The 24,790-nt window shown below is 37.6% G+C and overlaps 1 protein-coding gene across 1 annotated transcript in view; it reads right to left on the bottom strand.

Moving 5' to 3' along the window:
• mybpc2a (myosin binding protein Ca) overlaps window positions 1-24,007 on the bottom strand; it is a 29,765-nt gene extending 5,758 nt beyond the window's left edge. The window contains exons 1-22 of the mRNA XM_039687243.2: window positions 23,916-24,007; window positions 13,432-13,464; window positions 13,313-13,327; window positions 8,586-8,669; window positions 7,547-7,695; window positions 7,349-7,466; window positions 6,939-6,987; window positions 6,335-6,391; window positions 5,109-5,281; window positions 4,816-4,948; window positions 4,517-4,641; window positions 4,022-4,127; window positions 3,030-3,190; window positions 2,749-2,914; window positions 2,430-2,536; window positions 2,313-2,342; window positions 2,076-2,218; window positions 1,550-1,709; window positions 1,330-1,434; window positions 722-910; window positions 476-610; window positions 154-321 (exon numbers count right to left, since the gene is read on the bottom strand). Of these exons, the coding sequence (XP_039543177.2) occupies window positions 154-321; window positions 476-610; window positions 722-910; window positions 1,330-1,434; window positions 1,550-1,709; window positions 2,076-2,218; window positions 2,313-2,342; window positions 2,430-2,536; window positions 2,749-2,914; window positions 3,030-3,190; window positions 4,022-4,127; window positions 4,517-4,641; window positions 4,816-4,948; window positions 5,109-5,281; window positions 6,335-6,391; window positions 6,939-6,987; window positions 7,349-7,466; window positions 7,547-7,695; window positions 8,586-8,669; window positions 13,313-13,327; window positions 13,432-13,464; window positions 23,916-23,937 (2,428 nt within the window). The 5' untranslated portion in view covers window positions 23,938-24,007. The remainder of the gene's footprint in view (window positions 1-153; window positions 322-475; window positions 611-721; window positions 911-1,329; window positions 1,435-1,549; window positions 1,710-2,075; window positions 2,219-2,312; window positions 2,343-2,429; window positions 2,537-2,748; window positions 2,915-3,029; window positions 3,191-4,021; window positions 4,128-4,516; window positions 4,642-4,815; window positions 4,949-5,108; window positions 5,282-6,334; window positions 6,392-6,938; window positions 6,988-7,348; window positions 7,467-7,546; window positions 7,696-8,585; window positions 8,670-13,312; window positions 13,328-13,431; window positions 13,465-23,915) is intronic.
• Window positions 24,008-24,790: the final 783 nt, after the last annotated feature.

Below are 24,790 nucleotides of genomic sequence, written 5' to 3'. Positions count from 1 at the left end.
CTGTATATTTTAAATGCATGTATTTGGTTCATTTTCTTTATTTTTCAGGAATTTGACATGAACTAAAAGCTACAAACTCCCATTGAGATTTCAGTGAGGAATATAGAGATACTCCTGCGAGTGTGTTGTATGTTGTTTGCGTAAGAGTCTCACCAACAATCTCCTGAAAGGTGACACCTTGCGCCAACACAGCTGGAGGGCTACGGCCAGCGATGTTCACAGCTGTCACCCTGAACAGCATCTTCTCTCCAACAGGCAGCCCTCTGACCCTGTAACTATTCTTCTCAACAGGAGTCTCATTTGCCTGCACCCACTCAGTGGCTGTGATGTTCCCACCAGGGGCAAAGTAAGCAGAAAACCAGCAAGATATGTAAACATGTCAAAAAATAATCAAAAAAGATAACTTCACTGTGACAGTTTGAAACTGAGATGGCACTCTACGTCAGCTCTATAGCAAAGTCGCCTTGTGCCTCACCTCCCTCAATGCAATATTCAATGATGTACCCGTCAATGCCACCAGCTCCAATCCTCTCAGGGGGAAGCCACTTTAAAGCACAGGTACTATCAGTAACGTCATCCACCAACAGTCGTGTTGGTTCACTAGTTGGAGCTATGAAGGAGTAGGAAAACAAAGAGAATGAATGCAGATTGAAATATGTTTGTTGAGAAAGTATAGTTAAATAAATCCAAAGTTGCAGCAGACAGTCTGATGAGAACTAACCAATGGGCATGAAAGGTTTGGAATTGGCGCTGGGCTGGGAGATCCCAATGCCATTAACCGCAAACACCCTCATCTCATATAGCACACCCTCAATCATCTTCTTAGCCTCATATGTTGTGGACTCGTGAATGTCAAAGTTCAGCCTTGTCCATCTGGAAGAGCCCTTTTTCTTCCTCTCCATTAGGTAACCTGGAAGTACAACTAAAGTAGTAAGTGGTATTCTACACTTGTAAGAAGATTTATAACCTACTTAAATCTTTTCTTAAGTATTTCCAAGAGGCAAGACTGACAACATAGTCAAAATATTCCAAATTGGTAGATATGCACGATATATCGGCCACCATATCGGCATCGGCCGATATACGTTAAGTTAACTAATTAATTTAATATGATAGTTTTAGACCCGATAAGAAAATATGGCCGATTATTTCCTTTCCTATGTACTGATATTGAATACATTTTGAAATTTTGGAATCACTTAAAAAAGGAAAATACAGTTTTCGACTTTCAAATATAAAGAATTATTGGTATCGGACAAAATTTTCATATCAGTGCATCCCTAAATATTGGATGTCAAGTTCAACATAAATGGTAAGGATTGGTTTTACCTTTCACTGGAACTCCACCATCAAATTTGGGTGGATCCCACTTGATATCAGCAGTGTCCTCACCCACTCCAGTGCATTTCACATTCTCAGGTGGATCAGGCACATCTGAACACCGCACAGAATAAATACAGGGATGAGGAGCCGTATGAAACAGATGGGAGATAGCTGATAATGCGAACAGAAAGAAGAAGTTGCAGATGGTTAACATGTTTGAACTCACCAACTATCTTAACCATGATATCAGCCTTGTCCTCTCCTGCTGGGTTGATTACAGTGATATGATAAAGGCCTTCATCGGATCTCTCTGCCCCTTCAATCACAAAGCAGCTTAGGTTCTTCCTGGTCTCCACTCTCACACGGCCTTCAGCCTCAGAGATCTCCTGCATCATACAAACATCATGTTTTCAAGCATGTGTTATATATTCAGATGTAACATTTCAAAGTTGATTTCCATTTACTATGTGATGTAAGAAAATGAGAGAGAATGTGTTCCTGTTGGAAAGACTGATTGTCTATTTGAGTGAATCCATCCAGCATGGTCCTAATTTAGATAAACTGGTTGACTGTGGAAGTCTCGATGGTTAAGGTAGGCTGGTAGAGACTCAATTCGAAAAACATGCTGGTGACCAGCACTGCAAGTCTTTTCAGCAGGGTTTTATCACTGAATCTAAAATGAAAACAAGTGCTTATGTGTTCTTGGCATTGCTGAGATGAGAGAATGTGACAGTTTGCCAGCAAGCTCTCACAGTATCTCCTTTTTTCCAGCAGACAGTGGGAGGGGGCTCCCCTGAAATGTCAACATCAAACCGGAGCTTGTTTCCTGCAACGACGATAATGGTGTTTTTGTTGGCCATGCTGCCAGTAGTGTCCAGGTGGATTTTGGGTGGTTCTAGATGATAATAGAAAGAATTTTAAATAACAGTTTTAAATAACATATAACAAAACTTTAATGTTAAATTTGTTGATGCAGGTAAGACCTTTACCTTGACGAGGAACATAATCAATCTTGATCTCTGGGAACAAAAATATAGATCTAGGTCAACGTTTAAATTGAAAGTCTGATAAAAAAGAAATAAAAAATCAGATTCTCTCTCTCTTACCCAAAAAGTTGAGTTTGGCTGAAAGGGAAAGAGCATATCCATCTGGTACGAAGGTGTAATCTCCTGCATCCTCAGGCTTCACCTCATCTATCAACAGCTTGTGAGTCCTGAGATATAAGGGTCAAAAATGTTACCACGACATTAGAAGTGTATGCCACATTATTTTCACTCGAAAAAGCAATGATGGAACAAAATGGACATTTCGATGACTAATCTGTTTTAGTGAGTCCAAACATAAAACAATATTAGTGTGGTGAGGGACAAGATGAGCTTGCTTATGCATGAATTGATAAGGGTGATCGTAAGTGGACCGACATACCTGCCGATGTGTGTCATTTTGATGCGGTCACTGGGAATGACCTCCACCCCATCCTTGTACCACTTTCCAGTCACTTTCTCATCAGACACTTCACACTTGAAGACAGCCTGGTCTGCTGCCTTCACTGTCAGATCAGCTATACTCTGCAATACCTCCAGTTCCTTCTCTATAATAGAGAAAAAGGGGCCATGAGGCAATTAACACTAAAAATAAATACTGAAATATCAGCCAAACGGGGGAAGGGCTGAGAAGGGAGAGTTGTAATCTTTCAAAAGAAGTACCTTCCACATCCAGCTCTCCCTTGGACTCCCCTCCGCTAGTGAACACATGGTATGTTCCTATGTCTTCTGTGGTTGCCTCATTGATGATGAGCCAGTGCTTTGTCCCATCTTTCTTAAAGCGATACTTTCCATCTCGGCTCAGTTCCACTCCATCCTTCATCCTGAGAGAGATAAAGACGGAAATAATGTTCATAAGGAGAAACTGAGGAAGGCAATCTATGCCAAGGTGACTGAAGATAAAAATGGGAAAGATTGGGATGGGTACAAAGGGAACATGGATGGACAAAATGGGACATGATAGAAAAATGTGCAGAAAAAGAAAATATAAACTTTTTCCTAGCCTTTGGATACAGCAGAAGGCAGTAGTGATAAGTAGTGATAAGAGGATCAATCTCGACATATAGGCTACCTATAATACTCATATTGTATCCAGAGGATTGATCCCAGAGCTTTTATCATTTATTTAGAATGAGAACTAATTTACTCTTAAACTTTAAAGTGGATATAAGACTGGAAACCTTCCATCTGCTTGTGTAACAGCAGAAATGTTAAAAAGCACTAGCAGTCACAGATAGCGCTCAGTCACATTGCTCATTTAAATAGAGAGAGGTAATGACAGAGAAAATGCATCATCTAAAACTAAATGTGCCATTTATTATAGGCTAATAGGTTTTTGTGGAGTTTGACATGACTATAATCATTATTAAATTATTCATTGTGTTCTATAATTGTTGGTAATAAACTGGAAAAAAAACCAGTCAGATAATTTGCAGTTTAGTCCTATTTAATGTTAATAATAGCTTGTTAATGCTAAATGACTATAATTAGCGATATTGACCTTGACAGCACTGGAATTAATTTAGTCAGCTAGTCATTTATTGAGCATTTCAATTTGTGCAGCTGGCAAGTTTATTTGTAGGCCTGTTGGCTGTACAAAATAAACTGGTCACGATTGACCAGGTCAGTGTCACCAGTTTGGTCCAGTATCTCACCATTTCACATTGGCTGATTCTTCAGACACTTCAACCTCAAACTCCACCCTCTCCCCAACCACTACATGGATGTCATCCAACATCTTAGTGATGGTGACAGGGGGTTCTGCTCATATAAACACAAATAAGTGGTTAATATATTCAAACACACAGTAAAACAAAAACACTTTTACAGCAGAATGAATATGGACCACATTATAGTTCTGTATCTGTGGAAATAAAACAAAAATTACACCTTACATAAAGTAAAATAGCCAGAAGCAGAGACCTGGCTCAAAACAAATGGTTGAGTAAAAACTAAGGACTGACAGAATATACTTTTAAAATAGAGTTTTAAAATAATCAATAGGGCAGATGGCTACCACTCAAGGACAGATGGGACACGGGACGGCGATAAGAAGACAGAACAAATGAAACTTATGTAAATGAAATTTACAAAGACGGGATGTGCTAATGATCCCAGTGATGATGATGAAGATGATAAAGACAATGTACCTTGAACAAAGACCTCAGTGAAACTCTTCTCCTCTCCAACGACACATTCATATGCTGCATCATCAGCGAGGGTGCACTTGTTAATAGTGAGCTTGCGGATACTACCCACACTCTCAAAGACATATCTAACAGGGAGAGAAATTCAACACAATCCTCATGTAAGGCATCATGCACTCCTGTGACATTGTCTTTTCCCCATCCTTACAATCATCATCAATGATGACCAGTACTCCTTTTGGTCTCTCAAAGTGTTATACAAGATAGCATTTTTTTAAACACACAAACACACTGTATCATACTTGGCTGAAGGTTTGATCTCCTGTCCATTTTTCAGCCATTTGACTTGAGCGTTGGGGTCAGAGAGATCAACACTAAGCACTATTTTCTTTCCTTTTTCCACAGAGTAAGCAGGCTCCATCTTCTTTAGGAAAGCTAAAAAACAGAAATAGCACTAATATATACAATTCTCAACCACCAATGCCAAAACATTTTTCCTTGGTTTGTCAACAAAATTATATATTAGGGTCAGACTTGAACCCAGGGACCTAGTATGTGAAGAACTATGTATGTGTGCACCCATCGCATGTCTCACCATCACTCTTTTTGGGCTCCACCTTCCTCATCTTCTTAAGTCTTTTGAGCATGCCTCTGAGATCAGTGATGCCGTATTCAAAGGCGATCTTCTCAAAGTCACATGGTTTGGCATTTTTCAGGATTTCCCAGACATCCACATCTATCTCAGGCTCCTCCTTTTGCTTCTTCTCTCTGAGGTTGATAGGAAATAGGAATCAAAAATATGGTTAATCTTTACATTTGATATCGACTGTTTTTATATTTGGAGTCCTAGTGACCCCAGTGATGCTGTGTTTCCTTCAAATTCTATTAATAAGTTCCTGTGACCTACTCAAAACTCAGTATGGAGTTGAAGCTGTTCTGTTGTATCTTGAACTATGCTTAAATATTTTAGAAATTTGACTTGTTCAATGTAAGCAATTTTGCACACTTTTCTCGTGCTTTTATGGAATCGAAACAGCATGCGTTAAGTGCTGTGCTTAACTGTGCAAGCTGAAACTGCAGTGCATGTTGCCACCAAGTCTAGCTGCAGGTCTTTTGCAGTCACTCAGGGGCCTTTCTGAACTTGTCTTCTGGTTGCAGACGTTGATAGCTTTTTTTTATTCTGCATCATTCATGTAGTGTAATCCCTATTCCTTTAAATTTGAACGTGCAACTATCCTTCCAATGGTGTCTCTAGGAACATTTAGTGCCTTGGCTATCTTTTTGTATCCTGTTCCTTGTTTGTGAAGGTTGATGATATCGTCTCTTAACTTTTTTGACGATTCATTTCTAACACGCATTCAAATGTGATACTCAACAAAGCTAGTCAGTTCAGATAGTAGATGTGTTCTGTCTCAAGCACACCTGGTGCAACCAATGAAGCCCTTAGTTGCATCAGGTGTGCTTGAGAAAACACCTGTTTTGCAGATTTGTGCTGTTGTGAGGGATTCTTTTCAGCGGGTTGAATAATTTTGAGACTGCAGAAGTCATTAAAAGTTGCATTTTCAGTTGAATTTGGGGTAATCACACATTTGCTATGTTGAGCTATTTTAATGACTTTGTTTGAGTTATGTTATGGTCTATGTTCTCTTAAGACATCATATAGAACATAATGCATAAAGTTAAAATCTAAATCAGATTTCAACAGTGAATAAATTACACCATGCATCATGATGGTTAAAGTGAAAATTAATAACTTGATCGGCACATAAAGTAAACCGATTAAGATGGAAAAACATAGAGGGTCTAGAACATCGTACAAACCTTTTTTTGAGTAAACCACTGAAGTCCAGATCACCTGCATCCTCTCCTGCGTCTCCCCTAGAGATGAACAAGATCCATACAGCATCTTCACCAACATTGACATTTATGAATTTGGCAGACGACTTGCATTGCGCTCGGCTCAAGGCATAAAATTTGCCTGAGGATTCAATGGATCCCTGGGAGTCGAACCTATGACCTTGTTGCTAGCACCATGCTCAAATAGTAAGTTAGATCAAGAAGTTTGGCTCAGGCCTAGGGCTAAACCTTTACCTCCCGGAGCTGGGACCTGGAACTAAACTCTCAGACACCTCTTAATCCATCTGTACGATTATTACTGCTCTTATTACTGCTCAGAAGAGCAGCTTCTGGGCAACAGACTGCCCCCTCAATCATATGCAAGAGAATATTATATTGCATGTATTAACATAAGGTGCATAAACCACTAAATCTGTGCGTACACTTACAGCAGTATCTAAACATAAAGTGCCACTGACAATATGAACAACAATTCCTCCGAACAAATAAATGCTAACGGTACATTGAAACAATGTGAAATCAAGAAGTTACTAATGAGTACGAGACACATACATACAAACAAACTTACGATCGTTTGAATGCCTCCAAAATGTTTGTTTGTGTCGTCTCTTCAGCAGCTGAAGGAGGAGATGAAATTCATGACGATGATTAAAAACCATGTTTGATTTGCTCCACAATCTGATTTCTGTCAAAGCCAATAAATGTGTAGTGGTGATTAACTCTAAGTGCTGCAAAACTAACAGAAGAGGATCTAATCAGCTAAATACCTACTGAATAATGAATCAGCTGTATAAACTTGACGTAAAGTCTGCTCACACACCAGGTGTGTATAAACTGACTTTATTCAACTGAAAAAAGCATGATATGCTTTATAAATGTCCTATGATGTACATGATCCCCAACTCTCATTACCTAGAGGTACTATTCAGATTCAGTGTTAATTTGAGATTAACTGCGCAATAATACACATTATCCTACCTTCAACGGTGATTTCGAATGTGCAGCTGTCACACTTGTCTTTAGATGTGACCTCACAACGATAACCTCCAGCATCCCCATCCACAGCCTTAACAATGGTCATCTCATAGGTGTATATCTGGTATCAAAAATGTAAATGGTGAACAAAATGTGGTCTAGTAAACAAATCTCAAATAAAACACACTGTCCCTCACACACTTTAGTGTTCCTATCGTAGGTTTCTTTGAACTGTATGTGTTTTCCAGCCTTGCTGCCAAGATCGAGCCATTTCCCCTTCAGCCACTTCATTGCTGGCTTCCTTAGCAACTGAGAGGAGTCCACCTTTGCCACAAATGTGACATTTTTCCCTGTTACCATTAAAATGAAGACATGAGTTTTGCTAAATTATTCATTATTTATTATTAAACACAGTACATTAGTCATTATTACAATCATTTTTACACTCAATCAGATAATGATTATTACACTCAATCAGATAAAATCTGACGAAAGCTGAATGTGTTGTCGCCTCTCGTTGGCAAAAAACTGCGCTTGAACACACCAAAAGGACTAAAGGCTATACTGTCAACTAGCATGTGCGTAGCATCATGTGCATAGCGTCTGCATGTAAGTAAATATCTGACAATATCAGTAGGTATCAATAGTCCATTTTTGTCATTCAAAAAGAGAAACCGAAACTAGGACTGTAGGTAACCGTAAACAAAGCAGCGTCTGTTTATCATTTTGAATATCAATCACGCTGATTACTTTCAGTTCATGTTATTATGAAAATATCTGTGCATTGAATGTTCATGTAAGATGAGAAAATTAGAACAGCCTTCAGTCACTATCTTGACTTCTTTGCTCTCTATCATCACTTTCGCTTAGTCTCGTGCACTCGTTCTCTGAACAGCTAATCAGAGTTCTCTCTCTCACCCACACGGACGGCGATTTAACATGCTGAAACGGCCCAAAAAAACCCTGTCATCCGACTTGAGCCAATGTGCTGAACACACAGAAAGACCTAAGCAGACCGATGCTCAAAAACGGCCTGAAATTGTCTGAATATGTGTGTCCCGCCCTTAAAAGGTCAGTTTTTTAAACAAATAAAATGGGTGAATGATTCAATGACACATTACCTACTGGCGTAACTATTTAACCTGCAGACATATTGACAAAAAAATAAAATAGCACTAAATTTCAATTTAAATTATAGACACAGCAGAGTTAATGGTGCATATGTGGTTCAGACTCTTACCTTTATTGACAGTGGCACTCTGAGGTTTCTCCACAAACAGGCCACTTATCTCAGACATCTGAGGCTCTTCTCCTGGGACATGTTCTACCGGTAGAGTCAGAGAAATAGTGTAAACTGATATGAACTACTGAAAGCTCACATTAAGACTGGCTATAGTCAACGATGACTGACAAGAGGCTGAAAAAGTAAATCAATCATGATAATTACTGTTCATATTGATGTGTTAGCAGCCTGGGGTAAATCTTCCCTAAAACATTTAGCACCATCTAGCAAACCTATACCCATAATTACAAAACAAAAACAAAACAACTATTGATAATTGACTCTCACCTTTCAACCTTCCCAGATCCTTAAACCGATAGTTCACCCAAAAGTAAAAATTCTGTCATCATTTGTTTACCATCCTGTCTTTCCAAACTTTATGACTCTCTTTCTTTTGTGGAACAGTTTTTTTTTTTTTTGTTTTTTTTTTTTAGGAGGGTGAGGAAAAAAGGACAGAATTTAATTTGTTGTGTGAACTACACTTTTAAGATCTGCACTGGGATATGAAAGACACTTACAAAATTTCCTTTTGCATGAATTTTTTAATTTGTTTTTTTTTTTCATGTATATGTCATTGACAATACATGCTAAAGGATTTGTGTGTCTTACCATCCTCAGGTAATTCTGTATTAAAGAAAAAGAGAGAGAAAGAGTGGGGGAAACCATTAGGAAGTTATATAGGGCATAACATTAGGGCTCTTCTTAGACATTCATTTACACATTCAATATAATAAGACAAATAAGTGTAGAAACTGACATCCCTTTGTCCTTCACTGTTTCAGAATGAAGAAAGTACATAGCTCTACTAACTATTTTCTCTACTAACCAGTCATTTCAATTCAAACAACTTAAGTGTCCTGAAACCCATTATAATCGTAGTGTGGGTGATGATCGTGTTTTTGTTTTGTTTTGTTTTTTTGGTCGGTTGATGCTGGTTAAACTTAAGAATATACAGTAGATTTGATGGCTGCTTATTTAAAACATATTTTGACACTCTTTTCCATCTCAACTTCAGAATTAGATAAAATATCTACACAAAAAAGTTGACATGAAACAGACATTATAACAAGCCAAAAAAGTGTGTATTGATACAAATGCACAGCAAATGGCTACATAAACTATCTATGGTGGGATCAGGCTATATGATGCATTTCCACATATTCCATAAAATCAGAGAACAAAACCATCACTCTTTGTTTTATGTTTATGCAAGTTAACATGATACACCGAACAAGGATTAAAAAGTCACAGTTCAATGCATAGTTTGGCTTATATTTTAAAACAGCAAACAGCATATGGCTCATACTGGAACCCAGGTAATATAGTTTAGACCCAACCTTATTTTACCCATATAAACTTAACCAAGATTAGATAGATGTAGAAATAGTTTAACACCAATGTGCATAAATGTGTATAATCATACACAGTGAAGATGCTAGTCCAGCTCTGGGTGTCCTAACCTTTTGTTGCTAAATGTCCTGGCTGATAATCACACTATCACACCCTAATGCTGGATCTCATACACAGATCCAGATATTTCCAACGGTGAAACTTTTGGTGAAACAACCACCTCAGAGTATCAGTATACTGCATAATCTTGGCTTCGTGAACGGTCACAGAATATGTATTCCAAGAGGTTAAATTAAAACAAAGTCGAAGACATCGAAGCAATGTCTGTCATGATAACTGATTCATAAAAGTAACACAAATCAAATTAGTCTGAATGAAATAGTATTACATTTCTTAAAATATAATGTAAAAATGGTGGTCAGAGATTGAAATGAAATATCTTTTGGTTTATACACTCAAGCACACATAGACTGATATATACCCACTCTAATAAACAAAGTATATATCCAAATTTTCTCAAATTAAACATATTCCACCTAAACTACAATTAAGGGATATATTTTAAGGTGCTGTAAACAATTTTAGCCACCCTGGAACCACTCTAGGTCCTTTTATGGACCTACCTACGTTCCAAAACCTCATTGAGACCAAAGAGTCACCCAGATAGCATACATATCCGGGCCTCACACTATGGCACGTATGGCTCCGTTCTGATAGCAGAAAAGTTCATATGGGCCATATCTGGCCAACACACATTAAGCTGCTCTAAGTTGTGGCTTGTTGTGTGTGGTCCAGATGTGGCCCACGTGACCTTTGCCGCTGCAAGAACTGAGCCATATGCGCCATAGTTGGCCCAGAAGAGGCCCAGATATGTATGCTATTGCCAGCCACCCACAGGTTGAGTCATTGCTGTCATTCCATATATGTGGGCCAGACGAGTATGGGAGATGTGGGCCACAACTGGGCCAGATGTCATTTGCTAGCTGTGTAAGAAGCTATTCGCTAGCTTTCCCATTCAACTTCCAATGCCCTTCAGTAGTGACCACCATCCTGAGCTGTGACATCAAGTCGATATCACACTTTTAAAAGACCTCCTATGATGATGTGGCACTGGTAAACATCTAAATTTACAACAATTAAATATTTGATTAAATATTTTTGAATGGTGGTCAATGGAGGAAGATACTATTTGCAGCAAGATGGCTGCATGGCCACGCTAACTGCTAGTCAAATCCTGACCAGTGTTGATGGTGTTGACTAAAACTAGAACTATTACAAATCAGTAATTTCATTAATTGAAATAAAGTTGAAATAAAATATAAATATTTCATGAAAAACTTCAACTTAACTGAACTTAACTTTCCTATTTCCACTGGTTTCTCATAAAAAAACACTCAATATGTTTGACGTGAAGAGAGCATCTTCGGATTGGCTAAAAAAATAACTTTAGTGATATCTGTCAGGAAATAGAGATTTATTTCCATTTGCCTAAAATCACTTACAGCACCTGTAGGCGCTAAAATACTTATAACAAATTCTGAATGCTTTGGCGAAACAGACTACGGAGATTGTTTTCGGTTATTGTGAGTCTCAAAACACAATTTGTTCGCTAAAAGACAGTGTAGCTGTCCACTGACTAATGAATTTAAATGAATGAAAATCGGTCTTTCTGGCATTCGCCAAAGCAATCTCAGATTCAAACCATTTGTTTGCTTGTTGGACTTATTTTTGGCCAGTCAGAACCCCTGTGACAGACCTGTGGACCACCGACAGAGACAGTGACTGACATTTGATCACATGCGCAGTCACAGATAAGCAACTAGCACATTGACAAATATGCACACACACATAGCGAGCCAAGAGGAATGTTTCTTTCCCTTACCGTCGCGGCCCTCATCATCTGAATTAAAAGAAACAGTGGAAGCATAAGAGGTTAAGGCAGCACATACAGAGAGGCAGGTTAAAACACCAACATTAAACTACATCCGATGTCTTGTCCCTGGAGTCTAGAGCTGGAGAGAAAGTTTAAACAGAACTGGACAAATAAAAAAACAGAACCTTTCAAACACTGCCAACAATTAAAAAATGTCACTTGTTTTGATATTTAGTTGTATTAAGCAATGACATTCATTCATTTTAAGTGTCCAAATACTATTTGAGGTCACTGGGTTGTTTGCACTGAAATATAAAACACATTTGAATAAAAAAGTGCCCTAATGACCACACATGTTAACACAATTACACTGTCTACAGATCTCACCTTTCAGCCAAAGCTTTGGCTCTCTCTCAGAGGGAACGATTTGTACCCCAGTGCGGGTATTAGTTTTATGACGGAAAATGCATGATAACATGAACTGAGAAATGAAAACATGTACCATATAGGCACATGCTCATTGTGCGCTCTGGTAATGGGCTGCGTTAGCTCACAATCAGATTCAGTGTTAAAATAAAATGGTTAAATGGTTATTCATAAAATGCATTTACACTTTTATCATCTTACAGTTCTCACAGTTAAACGTGTATTAAAACATTGTTTTCCAGAGAAAACTGTTTACTGCATTCTCACATTGGGCCATCTAAACAGTAGTGACGGCATCTTCCACTTCCATTGGAAAAAGATTCATAAACTGTATATTTTCAAATAAATTGGCTTTAAAAAATGTACATGTTTTTAAAATGCATGCAGCAAAGCAATAAGAAGTCGTCTTCTACAGCACAGCAAGCTCAACTTTTGTTTATAATGTATTTTCAGCAGTTAAGTATGCTATAATGTTATTTAGAAACAATATACTGTAATTTATGTAAATTGTATCATGTAGATAACAGTAAATAAATATGGTTCTGCATGTAAACAGTTAGTTAAATTCACATTTATTAAAGCCGGCTGTGCTTCTACTTATAAAGGCAGGAGATCAAGTCAACCATATTAGTATATCGTTATGAATTATGATGAATTATAGCCTACTGTTGTTCGACTAAGCAATGCACTAGATATATGTGCCAATATGTAAGCAGAATGTTAAGTTAGAGCACTACTATGGTTTTAGGTGATTCATTGGCATATTTTCTGTATCTAAAGATGAATTGAAACACATTCAGTTGATGTGTAATTCAGCACACCGCTTACTTAATCCTAATCCTAACCCCCTGCAGCACTAGCACACACACACACACACACACACACACACACACACACACACACACACACACACACACACACACACACACACACACACACTCAAAGCTTATCTGTAGAAGCAAAGCTACCCCTTGTACTCTTGGCAGACTGAATGAAGACATGGCGTTCATGACAAGATTCAGAGCAGTTCACCCACCTTCTGCAGGCTTATCTGTAAAATCAAAGATACTGAGAGTGAGCCGACTGCTTTAAAATGATTAACTACATCAAACACATTACGAAAATTTAGTAGAGTCAAGAAATGCATGTACAAACCAGCAGGGGGAGCTTCCTTCTCTCCCTTGGCACCTGAAATCAATAAAATGTATAATCACAGTATTAAATTGGGGTCATGTTAAAGTACAAGCTAAAACTCTTAAACTCATATGAGTTTTTTTTTTTTTAGATGTATATAACATGTAAATCATGAAACTGTCAGAGCAGGTTAACAGCAAAATGTTTTACTTGACTTGAAATAGACAGATTAGATGAGCACACATCGTCATAACAAAACATTTTTAAAGTTGGCCAAACCTATTCTCAAGTCTGCATGTATAAAAAATGTTTTATTTTTTTGTTTTTACAGTATATTGACTGAAGGCAGAGGTTATTTTGGAGTACAGGCATCTGAGCCTCTCTGTCCGTTCCTCTGGTCAACATAAGTGTAAACAGCTTTGCTACATAGTAACACCGTCACCTTCCAAGTCTTGGCCTCGGATTGACTCTGAATCTGGAGTGTGTGATAGGCCCTTCACTCTTTAGTCTTTAGTGTTAGGGATACGAGACACCGAACTTGGCCTTGGTACTGAGGGTCAGATTTCGTGATCTGCTTGCATATTGAAGTTATGACACGTCTATTTTTGATTAGGTTTGTCTTTCAGGGTACAGTAATGGCGCTCAGGCACTTCTGGTATATCTCCTCGTCCCAGAGGAGTACGGTGATCTGGCAAGTTATAAATGCTTTCCCCGCCTCAGGATCTAAGGAGCTGGCTGAGATGTCCTCCCAAAAAAGAACAGAGCACAGGGATCACCAGACAGCTGAAGGTCACGTCCATACACAAACAGGGACCTGTAACAACTCCACATGGAAATGCTCAAATGCTCAGAGCAGCTCTCACCTTACCCATGATGAATTGGTCTGACGGCTTTAATTTGTTCAGCTAAAATGTAGTTAAAAATCTTTGCTGAGGTGGAGGACCCAGTCAGCTTTTTATTAAAATGGCTCTTTCCTCTTAAATGCCATGCAGGCAGTTTGCTGTCACTATATAAAAGACAATATAATTCTATGAAATAAAAAAAAACAACAAAGCTAAATAGAAACAAAAAACTGATGCACATGACAAAAGCATATAACATCAAATTAATGAAAATGAAAACTGAACTTAAAAGCTGGCCTGAAAAAAAGCTGAAAATAAAAGTTAACACAAAATATGAATAGAGACTATAAAGGTATATAAATGACCCTATCTGTATAGGGTTTTCTCTGGTTTCCAGTCGTCAGCACCCTCTCTTGCTAATCTCGGTCCCTGTCACTGCTACAGCCACAGCGCAAAAAACTAATAGACACATGCAATCAACACACAAACAGACGCGTTCTAAAAGTGTAGGTGTCATAAGAAGTCAAATGGAGGCCAGTTTAGGTCATGCTAAAACGCTAATGCAGAGATGTAACTAAACCGCCTTCACTGCCACAGTGTTATTATTGTTCAACCAGAACTTATTAACTTGTATTTTATATCGCTGAAATAAAGCTGAAATAAGATATTATCAAAAAGTTTAAACTGTACAAAAAATATAAAAAAACAAAATAATAATAATGACACAACATTACTACAACTTTAAAATGAAAACTAAAAATATAAAAATAAAAGCTAATTCAAAATATGAATACATATTATAATAGTGTATAAATAATAAGTAACATTGCACTGAAGTTTATTACCCAATTTCCTTCTTTTTTTATTATAATTCTTTCTTTAAATTGGACATGGATAAAGATCCCATTTGGGAGCATCTAAAAATAATTTTTATAATAAAATAAGTACAACTTCAGAAAACTAAAATTTCACAATCTGACTGAATCTATTGCTGCAACTTTATATCTCGCAATTTGACTTTGACCAATTATGTAAAACTTTTTATTTTCTTTTTTCTATGAGGAAGGCAGAAATGGGCTTTCAAAGAAGAGAGAAGGACAGTCAGCCCGAGATCATGACGTCAGTAAGAAGGACCCAGTTTAATGCGGTCACGTTAAATTAGCACGGAGAAGTCTCGGATATCTAAAAGTGCGTTACATAAATATCATATGAGAAAAGTGTAAACGATCGGTTTAATGCCCTCTCGTCTCCTATGCCTCTCTCTCTCTGTTGATAATGTGAATCCATTTCCATAAATACAACATCTATGATTACATATCTACCCCCTACATAGGCTGGAGAATATTTCAGGTTTTACGTCCGTAATCGTTTCTGTCTGAAGGTCCTATTTTACTAATCCGTGAACGTTTCAGATACGCCATCCCGCCCTCTGCCCCCTGGGTCATACAGCTATTCTGAAACCCAGAAAAACAACCACATGATGCCCTGAAATTGAGTTCAGGCTGAAATGCCAGCATCAGCATTTGAAACTATATCATGTACATGGCTGCACTCAGAATTTGCTCACTTTAGTTTCATTAGCCTACAGCGCTAGTACTCTCACCTTCACTTTGCTGACAATCTCTTTCTACTCTCTGTTCCTCTCTCTTCGCTCCCTCACTCTGTTTGGCCAAGTTACTGCCGTCGAATGATCACAAAGTTAATCTCTCATGACATTTTCTCCACAACTTCTCTGCATCTCTTTCATGTCACTTACATGTCCGTTAATTTCCACCATTTTGACATGCCAGTGGGGGAAGATTGTGAAGTCTCTCAGACACATCTCAGGATGTGATAACTGAAAGCTGGGGCCTCAGTGCGTGTGGCCTTGAGTTAACATGTCTACCCACACCGCTGTGCGTTAATGCCCTTCGAATTTCACCACATATATGCTTCCAATGCACTCTGACCTGTCACATACAGTGTTATACAAACAAAACCTGAAAGGATGTCTGAGTGTTTAGAGTCAAGCTCAAATGTGATTAGAGTGTGACTAAAAAAAAGCATGATCACTGCCCTTCTTGTGGCATACTGTTGTGTCTGTCATGACAACTCGCAGAGAGATTGGAATGGTAATGGATGTGGCCATGATAAATGGTAAATTTACTTGCTACTGTCAATACATTCACAGACATGAATTATCATATGGGATGGCAATTAAAGTTTTCTTCATTAGTCTATAAGGAGCTGTTGTTACAAAATTGTAAAAACACAGATACCCCAGGGTTGGATAAATGGAAAAACGTAATGAAATATTACCTAAACATAGAGTAAAACTCTGTCAGTGGACAAAAATACACAAAATCAGTATCAACTCTGTGTGAAAAACAATATTTGATACTCTGTAACTAGCCCAACGCTAGCTCTGATTAAATCATTTTGTTTCTTATTTTATTTGTTTGCAAATCTAACATGGCAATGTTAAATTATTTCCTTTTTTTCTTTCAACAGTCCACTCAAGGAGCACAACCAGTGTAATTTGTGTGCGTGTGTGTGTGTGTGTGTGTGTGTGTGTGTGTGTGTGTGTGAATGAGACATCATTATTGTTATTATTATTATTATATATTTTTTGTTACCGAGACTTGTGCCCTGTGTGTTGTAACTGTGTGTTAAAACTGTAGGTATAAAGTGAAGGGGAATGAGCATTGTTGTTTTTCCCCCTCTCTTCCCCAATTGCATAGAGGATATTGTTTAGTACTGGTTAATACTTGTGTGGAAAACCCAACGCATTCTCATCCTGAGGCGTCATATACGACGGTTTTGCCAAAGTGTAAACATCCAACGCACATGGCACCCTTTAGCGTCAATATAACATACACAGAGTATGGGTAGGTTTAGTTCTGGGGTAGAGTTAGGGTTAGACCACTAGGAGGCGCCTTCTGTCCCATATATATCTGTGTCTCATATTGATGCTAAAGGGTGCCATGTGCGTTGGATGTCTACGCTTTGGCAAAAGCGTCAGTATATGACGCCTTGGGATGAGAACGGGCTGGAAAACCAGGTGTCCAGGTTGTTTGTTGCCTTGCCTCTCTATTTTTCTTTGTACTTGCAAAATTAAAAAAAATGTAAGACATTCTGCTGCTCTATATAATAACCTCCAGTTGTAGATCTATACAGGTGGATCTGGGGAAGGTGGAGGGTTTATGAAAGTGCTGCAGACTGCTAACAGGAAACAAAGTTTGAAATGTTCATATTTGAAATGTTGAGCAGCAGCTCATTGGCCGCTGACGCCACAGCAACCAATCAGCTGTGCTATTAGATAAGGATGTGATTGCTAACAGATTGACTTAGGAACTATCAGCCTGCAGCATCTAGATTTGTACAACTTTGTATTTATCATCGTATACTGCAAATGTAATCCAAAATTTAACTTCAGGCAAATTATGAATGAGGGCAAAATTAATAGTACTGAATAATATTAATGATTACAAATAAGATGCATAATATTCAAAATGTATTGGTCTTAGGTCTGGGTATCGGTTAATGTTCTCAGGCAAGAACAATTTTTCAACAAAGCTAAATCTTACAGAGTAGTCTTATTTACGCAGAAATGACTGAAATGAACAAAACTGTTCTATGTACTTTCATGGGAAGTGTTCATGAGTTTATCATTTTATTTATTTTTTAGAATAAGTTATATCGCCCCTGTATAATTTTTGACATTAGCTGAGGAGATCAATTTCTTTCATGCGTAAGAAAAGTGGACATTATAACCGAAATTTGCCAAAATTAATAGATCAAAGTGAAATGTAACTGAATCACTTGGTTCAGAAAATCATAAACAAACTGGAAGTCTGGAAAGTGGAAATGTATATTGATACCCAGTCCTACTCTTTTCTGGGTCTTGCCGGTCTGTCGTCCAGATGCAACAAATGCGTTAAGTTAGGAAAACCTTCATTGTATTAATAACAAGAGTTTTTGTAATGTAAGGGGTTTGTTGCAACTGGCTGGTGGCCTTGACTTCAACTCTGATGTCTAATGAATTCCATTGAAGATATTTCAAATTTTTAAATAAACAGACACGGATGGGAACAGCCAAGTGATATATGTAGTGTTTCTAAGGATATCACACAAAAAAAGAGAGAAAAAAAAGATGTGTTTTCCCCTCAGGCTTCATTCAGCTCCTCAGATCCAGACTGAAAGCAGCTATTTTTACAAGCTGTGTGTGTGTGTGTGTGTGTGTGTGATGGAGTGACTTTGGCATTAGAAGCATTTGGAGTGGATACAAGTGCAGGGAGGGTCGGCCGCACTTGATGAAGTTTCCCCATTTTATGAGGATGGAGAGAGTGATTCTTTTGGCAGCCAGAGGAAACACTTAAGAGAAACGTTACAATATCCATCAGTCTCATGCGTGACAGTACTGATGATTTGAGTTATGGATAAAGATCGTAAATATCTCTTACATATATGGAAAGATGAGGGGGTGAGGATAAAAATGAAGATTAGGGAGATGGTGACTATGCATAAACAGTTTGATCATGATCATCTGATCTGAGAATAAAAATAAACTGGTTGCTATGGGTCATGCTGTGAATATAATTACAAACCTATATAGTTTTTATTAGTTATAGTTTTAGATTAATTAAAATTCATTTTAATCTGCATATCACTTCAACTTTTTCAACAAAAATGATTTACATAAGCTGAAGTTTAAAACATGATTTAAAGTGAAACATTTAATTAAAATGATTCTCTCCCACAGTTTTTATGAAGTAAAGACAGGGTATCATGGGGTATCATAATAAATGCCAAAAGGTGTGGTTAATGGTGTGATGATGTTGAGAAGAATTATGGCCTGTTTACTTTCTGACAGTGATCTCTTTCTCTCTTCCACGCTCGGGATGGCACATTGCATTTTTAAACCAAGCTACATTTTGTTAGTCATTTTAATGGGTTCCACACATAAATTATATATTTTTTTTCATGTTCTTTACATATATTTTTTAATCGTCACATAATATATGTTAAGTTTATATTACACTTTTTAATTGTAATTTTTTTATGTAAAATTTAAATACTACTTTAAAATCATTTCATATAAAGGAAATAAATTGAATTAATAATGAAATGAATTAATATAAAAAAATAGAGAGAAAGTATACATACACAACAGTATTTTAGTATCACAACTAGTTTTTTGTGTTTTTGTTATTTTTCATAATTTTGGATATTTTTATTTATTTATATTGTCTCTTTCAAACTGGTCCTGGGCCAGTGGGCCGTCCTTTTTGTTGAGCCATGCGAATACTTTATTTATTACTCACAATACTCGCACATTTTAATTATTAAATATCGATAGTTTTTTTTTTTTTAAGTTGCATTTAAAATCAATCTTGTTTTTTTACATTTTATTTTTATTTTATTTTGGGGAAAAAAAACATAGATTCACATCTAAACATTATTGTTTGGTCTTGGTCACCTATATATCCTTACGTAAAAAAATCATATTGATGGAAGTGTATGCGAGATGATCAGTGGTCAATAAACATGTCATAAGGTCGTAAACACAATTTTACACTAGTCTGTTTCCCCCAGTATTTTCACCACCTTGTTTAAATGGACATGTCGCTTACTGTAGATTAATGGAAATGATTTATACTGCGGGTGCAGACGAAGCAGGAGAAAAAGTTGACGTTTTAACACAGATAAATACAAATTAGCACAGTGGTTTTGCTCAAGGCGCTCAAGGAGATTTACCATCCTGCAGAGTTTAGTTAAAATCTAATCAAATACTCATGAACCAGCTAATCGAGGTCATTGGGTTCACTTGAATATTTCATGACTCCAGATCTCCAGGAGGAGGGCTGAGCACAGCTGAGGTGTGCAATATGCAACAGCGGTTCATGAATACAGTCATAAAGCGATATTAGGTCATGCAGTACATATCCCATTACGGTTAAGTTGGAGGACATATTCAGAAACACACCAAAAGTGAGCGCTCACACATCTGCGTGTAATCCATCATGATGGAGATGCATGCCAAGGAGCGCGTTGTGATGTTAACGGTTATGAGGTAATGCTACACTATCACAGCTGGAAATGAGACGTTGGATGTTAAGACACTGTCACTATGTGTGTGTGTGAGTGACTGATTGAGGGGATTACTTACTTTGAGCTATGCAAAACCTCCCTTTGGGAATGTCCAAGGATGCCCTCAGTAGGAAAAATAATTTATAGCTATATTATTTTACATCGGATTATTCATTTTTTTTCCAAAATACCTGAAAAACTTAAAGCACTGTTGTTTTCATTTGTATTTGTTATATTGTATTTTGTTTTAACCACTGGCCCAGTTGGGTCAACAGAAAACAATAGCCATTTATGGTAAAGTCAACTTTTGTGTGCTTGTGCGTGTTGCTCACATACAAATAAAATGGTAAAAAAAAAAAAAAAGAGGATAGAGCAAGAATCTGTATCAGATTTGTATCACAGAGTTCAAAGAGAGTGTTTGTGTCATGATTCCTGTGCTCTGTTGTGGGGAAAATAGGGAGATTTGGGAAAAGGGAGCATCAATAATGACATTTCAGATGCCAAGAAAGAGGCTTAAACTTCACTAATACTCAATACTCTGGGTGTTTCATTAGCAGTGTTACAGGGAACCAAACTCTTGTTGTCCTGCCAGGACGGAAATGACATTATTACAGAGCTTGGCATGACAACACATGCTTATAAAGAAGGAAAAGGAATCACAACATTGTAACAGAAGATGTTTAAACCACAACCAAATAATCAGAGAGCCATTTCAAAACATTTTAGGACATTTTAAGAAATCCTTCACCCATCTCAAACTGTCACAGGCCAGACATTTCCCTATTATGGTAAAGCTTGGATATTAGAGTCTTTGTAAAGTGATTTATATTAATGTGACATAGACTTTATTTCAGCCCCAATCCAATATTAATGCAAATGCACAATTTATAGTTCACAGCCCTGACTCACTGTTACAGTACTATCATTACAGAGTATGCACAGACACACACTTCTCCACTGTCAACATGCCTATTAGGAAAATTGCAAACCCGCTTAAAAGCTGCTCGGTGCTATTCTGGAAGCTGTTTATTAAGGAATCGTGCTCTTTGCCAGTAACTAAAGCTTCAGGAGATCCAGACAGCTTTGTCCTGTAAAACTCAACACAAAGTGGCGCGTGTATGTGTGACTGGGGGACTTGAGTAGAGGGTGGTAAATGTGATCTTTAAGAAGCAATAAACTAAAAGTGTGTTGTCTGAAGTGTCAAGCTGGAATGAATGAGAAAATGAAAGAATAGACAAGCGATTATGCTTCCATAAAATGATCCAGTTATTTGACACTGTCAGGCTCTCAGATTGGGTTTAACACCAGGTCATTGGCCTGAGTTAGAAGGAAAAACTGAATCATAGACAAGGCCGATCTCAAGAAGGCATGGTGACACTGATCTGACCTTGTGTTGTTTTTTGAAAGGGTCGTTCCATAGGAGACCGATTTGTTCGCTAAACTCGTTCCCATGACAAACAAAAGATGTCCTTAACGGAATACTGAACTTAGTCACAACGTTTAATGTATAATGCAAAATAACTTTAAAAAATAAAACCTCTGTACAATTGAATGGGTTATATAAATATAAAATTAAAATTGTTTACTGCTATTGAAATCTCCATTTAAAATGCTCATGCAGACTTTTTTATTTATGTCAGTGCAATTAAACATGGTCAAATTAGTTGTATAAATTAGTTTTTAGTAATTTTAACAAATGATTAAAATTTAAATAATATTTTATTTTTTAATTAATTGGGTATTTTTAGCATAAATGGTTCCGTTTCCTGAGAATGATTGTGGATTTTTTTTCTATCTTCCTTCATTTAAATATCTGGAATTTCCAGTTCTATTTCCAGTAATTACAAACATCCTGATCTGTTTTCCTTAACAGAGTTCACCGTTAAGCAGCTTAGCGCCACAATTACTTCCCTGTACATTAAATGCATTTTGAGACTATTACAGCATAAGTTTTGCTCATTATCTTGCTGTTGCTCTGCGAGGATGATTTAGACTTCATCAGAGAAATTCAGCAGCAGCTCAACACACTGCACAACCTTTAGTTTCTTTTGCCATCCAAACCCTGAACATGCACTTCCTCTTTCACCAGGACATTTTTCAGGGTCTGTCAAATCTGTCAGATTTCCTTCTGTCTCAAGGCCGTGTACTCAATGATGAAATATTTTAGAGCCCCAGTCAGATACACAAGTATCTTGTTCATCCATGTACACAAGTACATGGATGAACAAGGGTATCTTTTGACATCAACTTCTGATATTTGATGCTAATGATTCCATCTGCTGGTTATAGTCCAATGCCTGCAATCCACTCCTTAAAAGCTCCATTAAAAGGTGCGGTAGCTGAAGCTTTTAGCTCTGTACCAGTGCCAGCAACTTAAATCATACCGTATGTTCAGAACTAACCCACTCCAAATATCAGCACTAATACTTTAAGGAGCACACACTTTATACGCTATTGATTTTAAATTGCGAACTACTTAAATCAATAGATTCATTTTCATAATGATCAGAATTTCACTTACGAGGTCAATTGAGCATTGAGTATTTGAATGAAGGTCTTTTAGAAAACATTCCTTCGGGCGAAACACCATATTCATGTAGCATTGTGTGATATCCTCAGAGTATTCCCATATAATGAGATTTGAATTTGATCATTTTTCCCTCTTTCCTGTCAGACGATTACGTTTTGTTATAGGTGTATTGTCCACAGGTTGATGATTAGTGATAAAAGGCTGGAATACACTACACAAGTATTTAATTTACACCCTGGACGAGTGAACGCTAGATGTCGAAAGTCAAAGCATCTGTAGATTTTGACCAGATTTCACAGAAAATCATGATGGGCACAGACTGTGATTTTCCCCCTTCCAGATTATGATTCCAGCCAGTTTGAGAGTATCAAACACATTCATATTTTGAGCCGATTTTTAGAAAACACAGGCTATTGTTTGTCACTCCTAGCAATGAGGTGCATGTTTAGTGCTCAAAATGACCTGAAGATCAGGTAGTGTGTGTGGCTGTTTAATGTATGATGACCAATTTTTTCTCTGTAACCATTTACGAAATCAGCAAGTGCATGATGCCTAGGTTTTCAAATCTGTTTAGAGTAGTGTTTTCCAGCCTTAGCAATCGTCACCAAGATACATAGAGTGTTTTCTCAGTCTAGTCATCTACGGTGCCAAACCCTAAGCTGAAAGTTGACCTCTCACTCATGCTGCTGCCAACCCAACCTCGAAAATTCATCTTTCAACACCTGTCACAGCCAAGGCTGAATAAATGTCTCCTTATAATAATACATTCAGGCCCATGATTTACGTTTTAAGCAAAGGAAGCAATATTTGTCCACCTCAGCAGGTAGTTAGCTAACAAAAGTTGTGAGCCAATGGTCAAGATGTGTCTCACACAGCTCGCTGAACGAAATGATCAACAAATGGATGTTATTATGCATGTTAAGTGTGGGCCAGATACTGATGCATTCTGCCAGTCAGAGTATAAAAGCATAATTTACATTAACGTGACATGAGTCGATGATTAAAATGTACACTGTAGTTTTAAATGTAAAATCGATGCTGAGAGTTAACTTAAAGAGGCTTACCTGGCTTCTTCGGTTCAGGCATGGTGGTTCGTCATATGTCGGTCACCCTGACTTTTCTTTCTCCCACACTTTACTCATCTTTCATGCCTTTTATTCCCTCCTTCCTTGGCAAAAATGTCCTCCCCATCCTTGAGTAAGATAGGGAAGGGTGGGTGAGCAAAGAAAAGCGACACATGGAGAGAGAGCAACAGAACGAGTGTCACTTGAGACAACTTGGACAGGACGAGCAGACGAAAGACAGCGTCAAGGGTGAAAAAGTGAAAAACATTATAACAAACATGGTGTCTCTATGGCAAACCTGTTAATTGGTCTTGTTAAAGCGTGCTATGAACCAAGCTATTTGCTAATGGCATGATATATTTGTAGATAGATATTGATTGACAGCCTGTTTGGAGCATTTTAAAGCGGAGGTTACCTCAGAAAATTAGAAAGACCAGAATCAAGCTGTCAGAGGTTGAGTACATTTGACACTGACCTTTGACCTTACATCTCTCTAACCACCCTGTTCTTTTCAACGCGGAAAAGTGCTGACAATTCTGCTCATTCATTAGGCCAGTCATAAATCCTCACAAGTCACACACTGAGTGTCAAAATAAGTGTGTGACGTTTTACAAATAACAAGGCTAAACTGTGAATGAAAGCGGTTAAACTTGAGCTCTTTGCTAGTGGGTTAATTAACTCACCCAAACCCATTCAATACATGAGAATACTGAGATAATTAGAATATAACTTAATATCATAACTGCATCTGCACAAAATTACACGAATGCACAGGTGAAGTTGCATGCTAATCAGATTTTGCAAACCACACCCTTTCTGCAACAATGTGGTAAAGCATGAAGAGTGATTGCACGTTTTGCATGATACCGTTCAAA

Source organism: Pimephales promelas, chromosome 3 (genome assembly GCF_988280905.1).
Source record: "Pimephales promelas chromosome 3, fPimPro1.hap1.1, whole genome shotgun sequence".
In the NCBI taxonomy this organism is placed as follows: domain Eukaryota; kingdom Metazoa; phylum Chordata; class Actinopteri; order Cypriniformes; family Leuciscidae; genus Pimephales; species Pimephales promelas.
The sequence above is the reverse complement of the archived record's forward strand: the minus strand, read 5'-3'. Positions and strand labels throughout refer to the sequence as shown.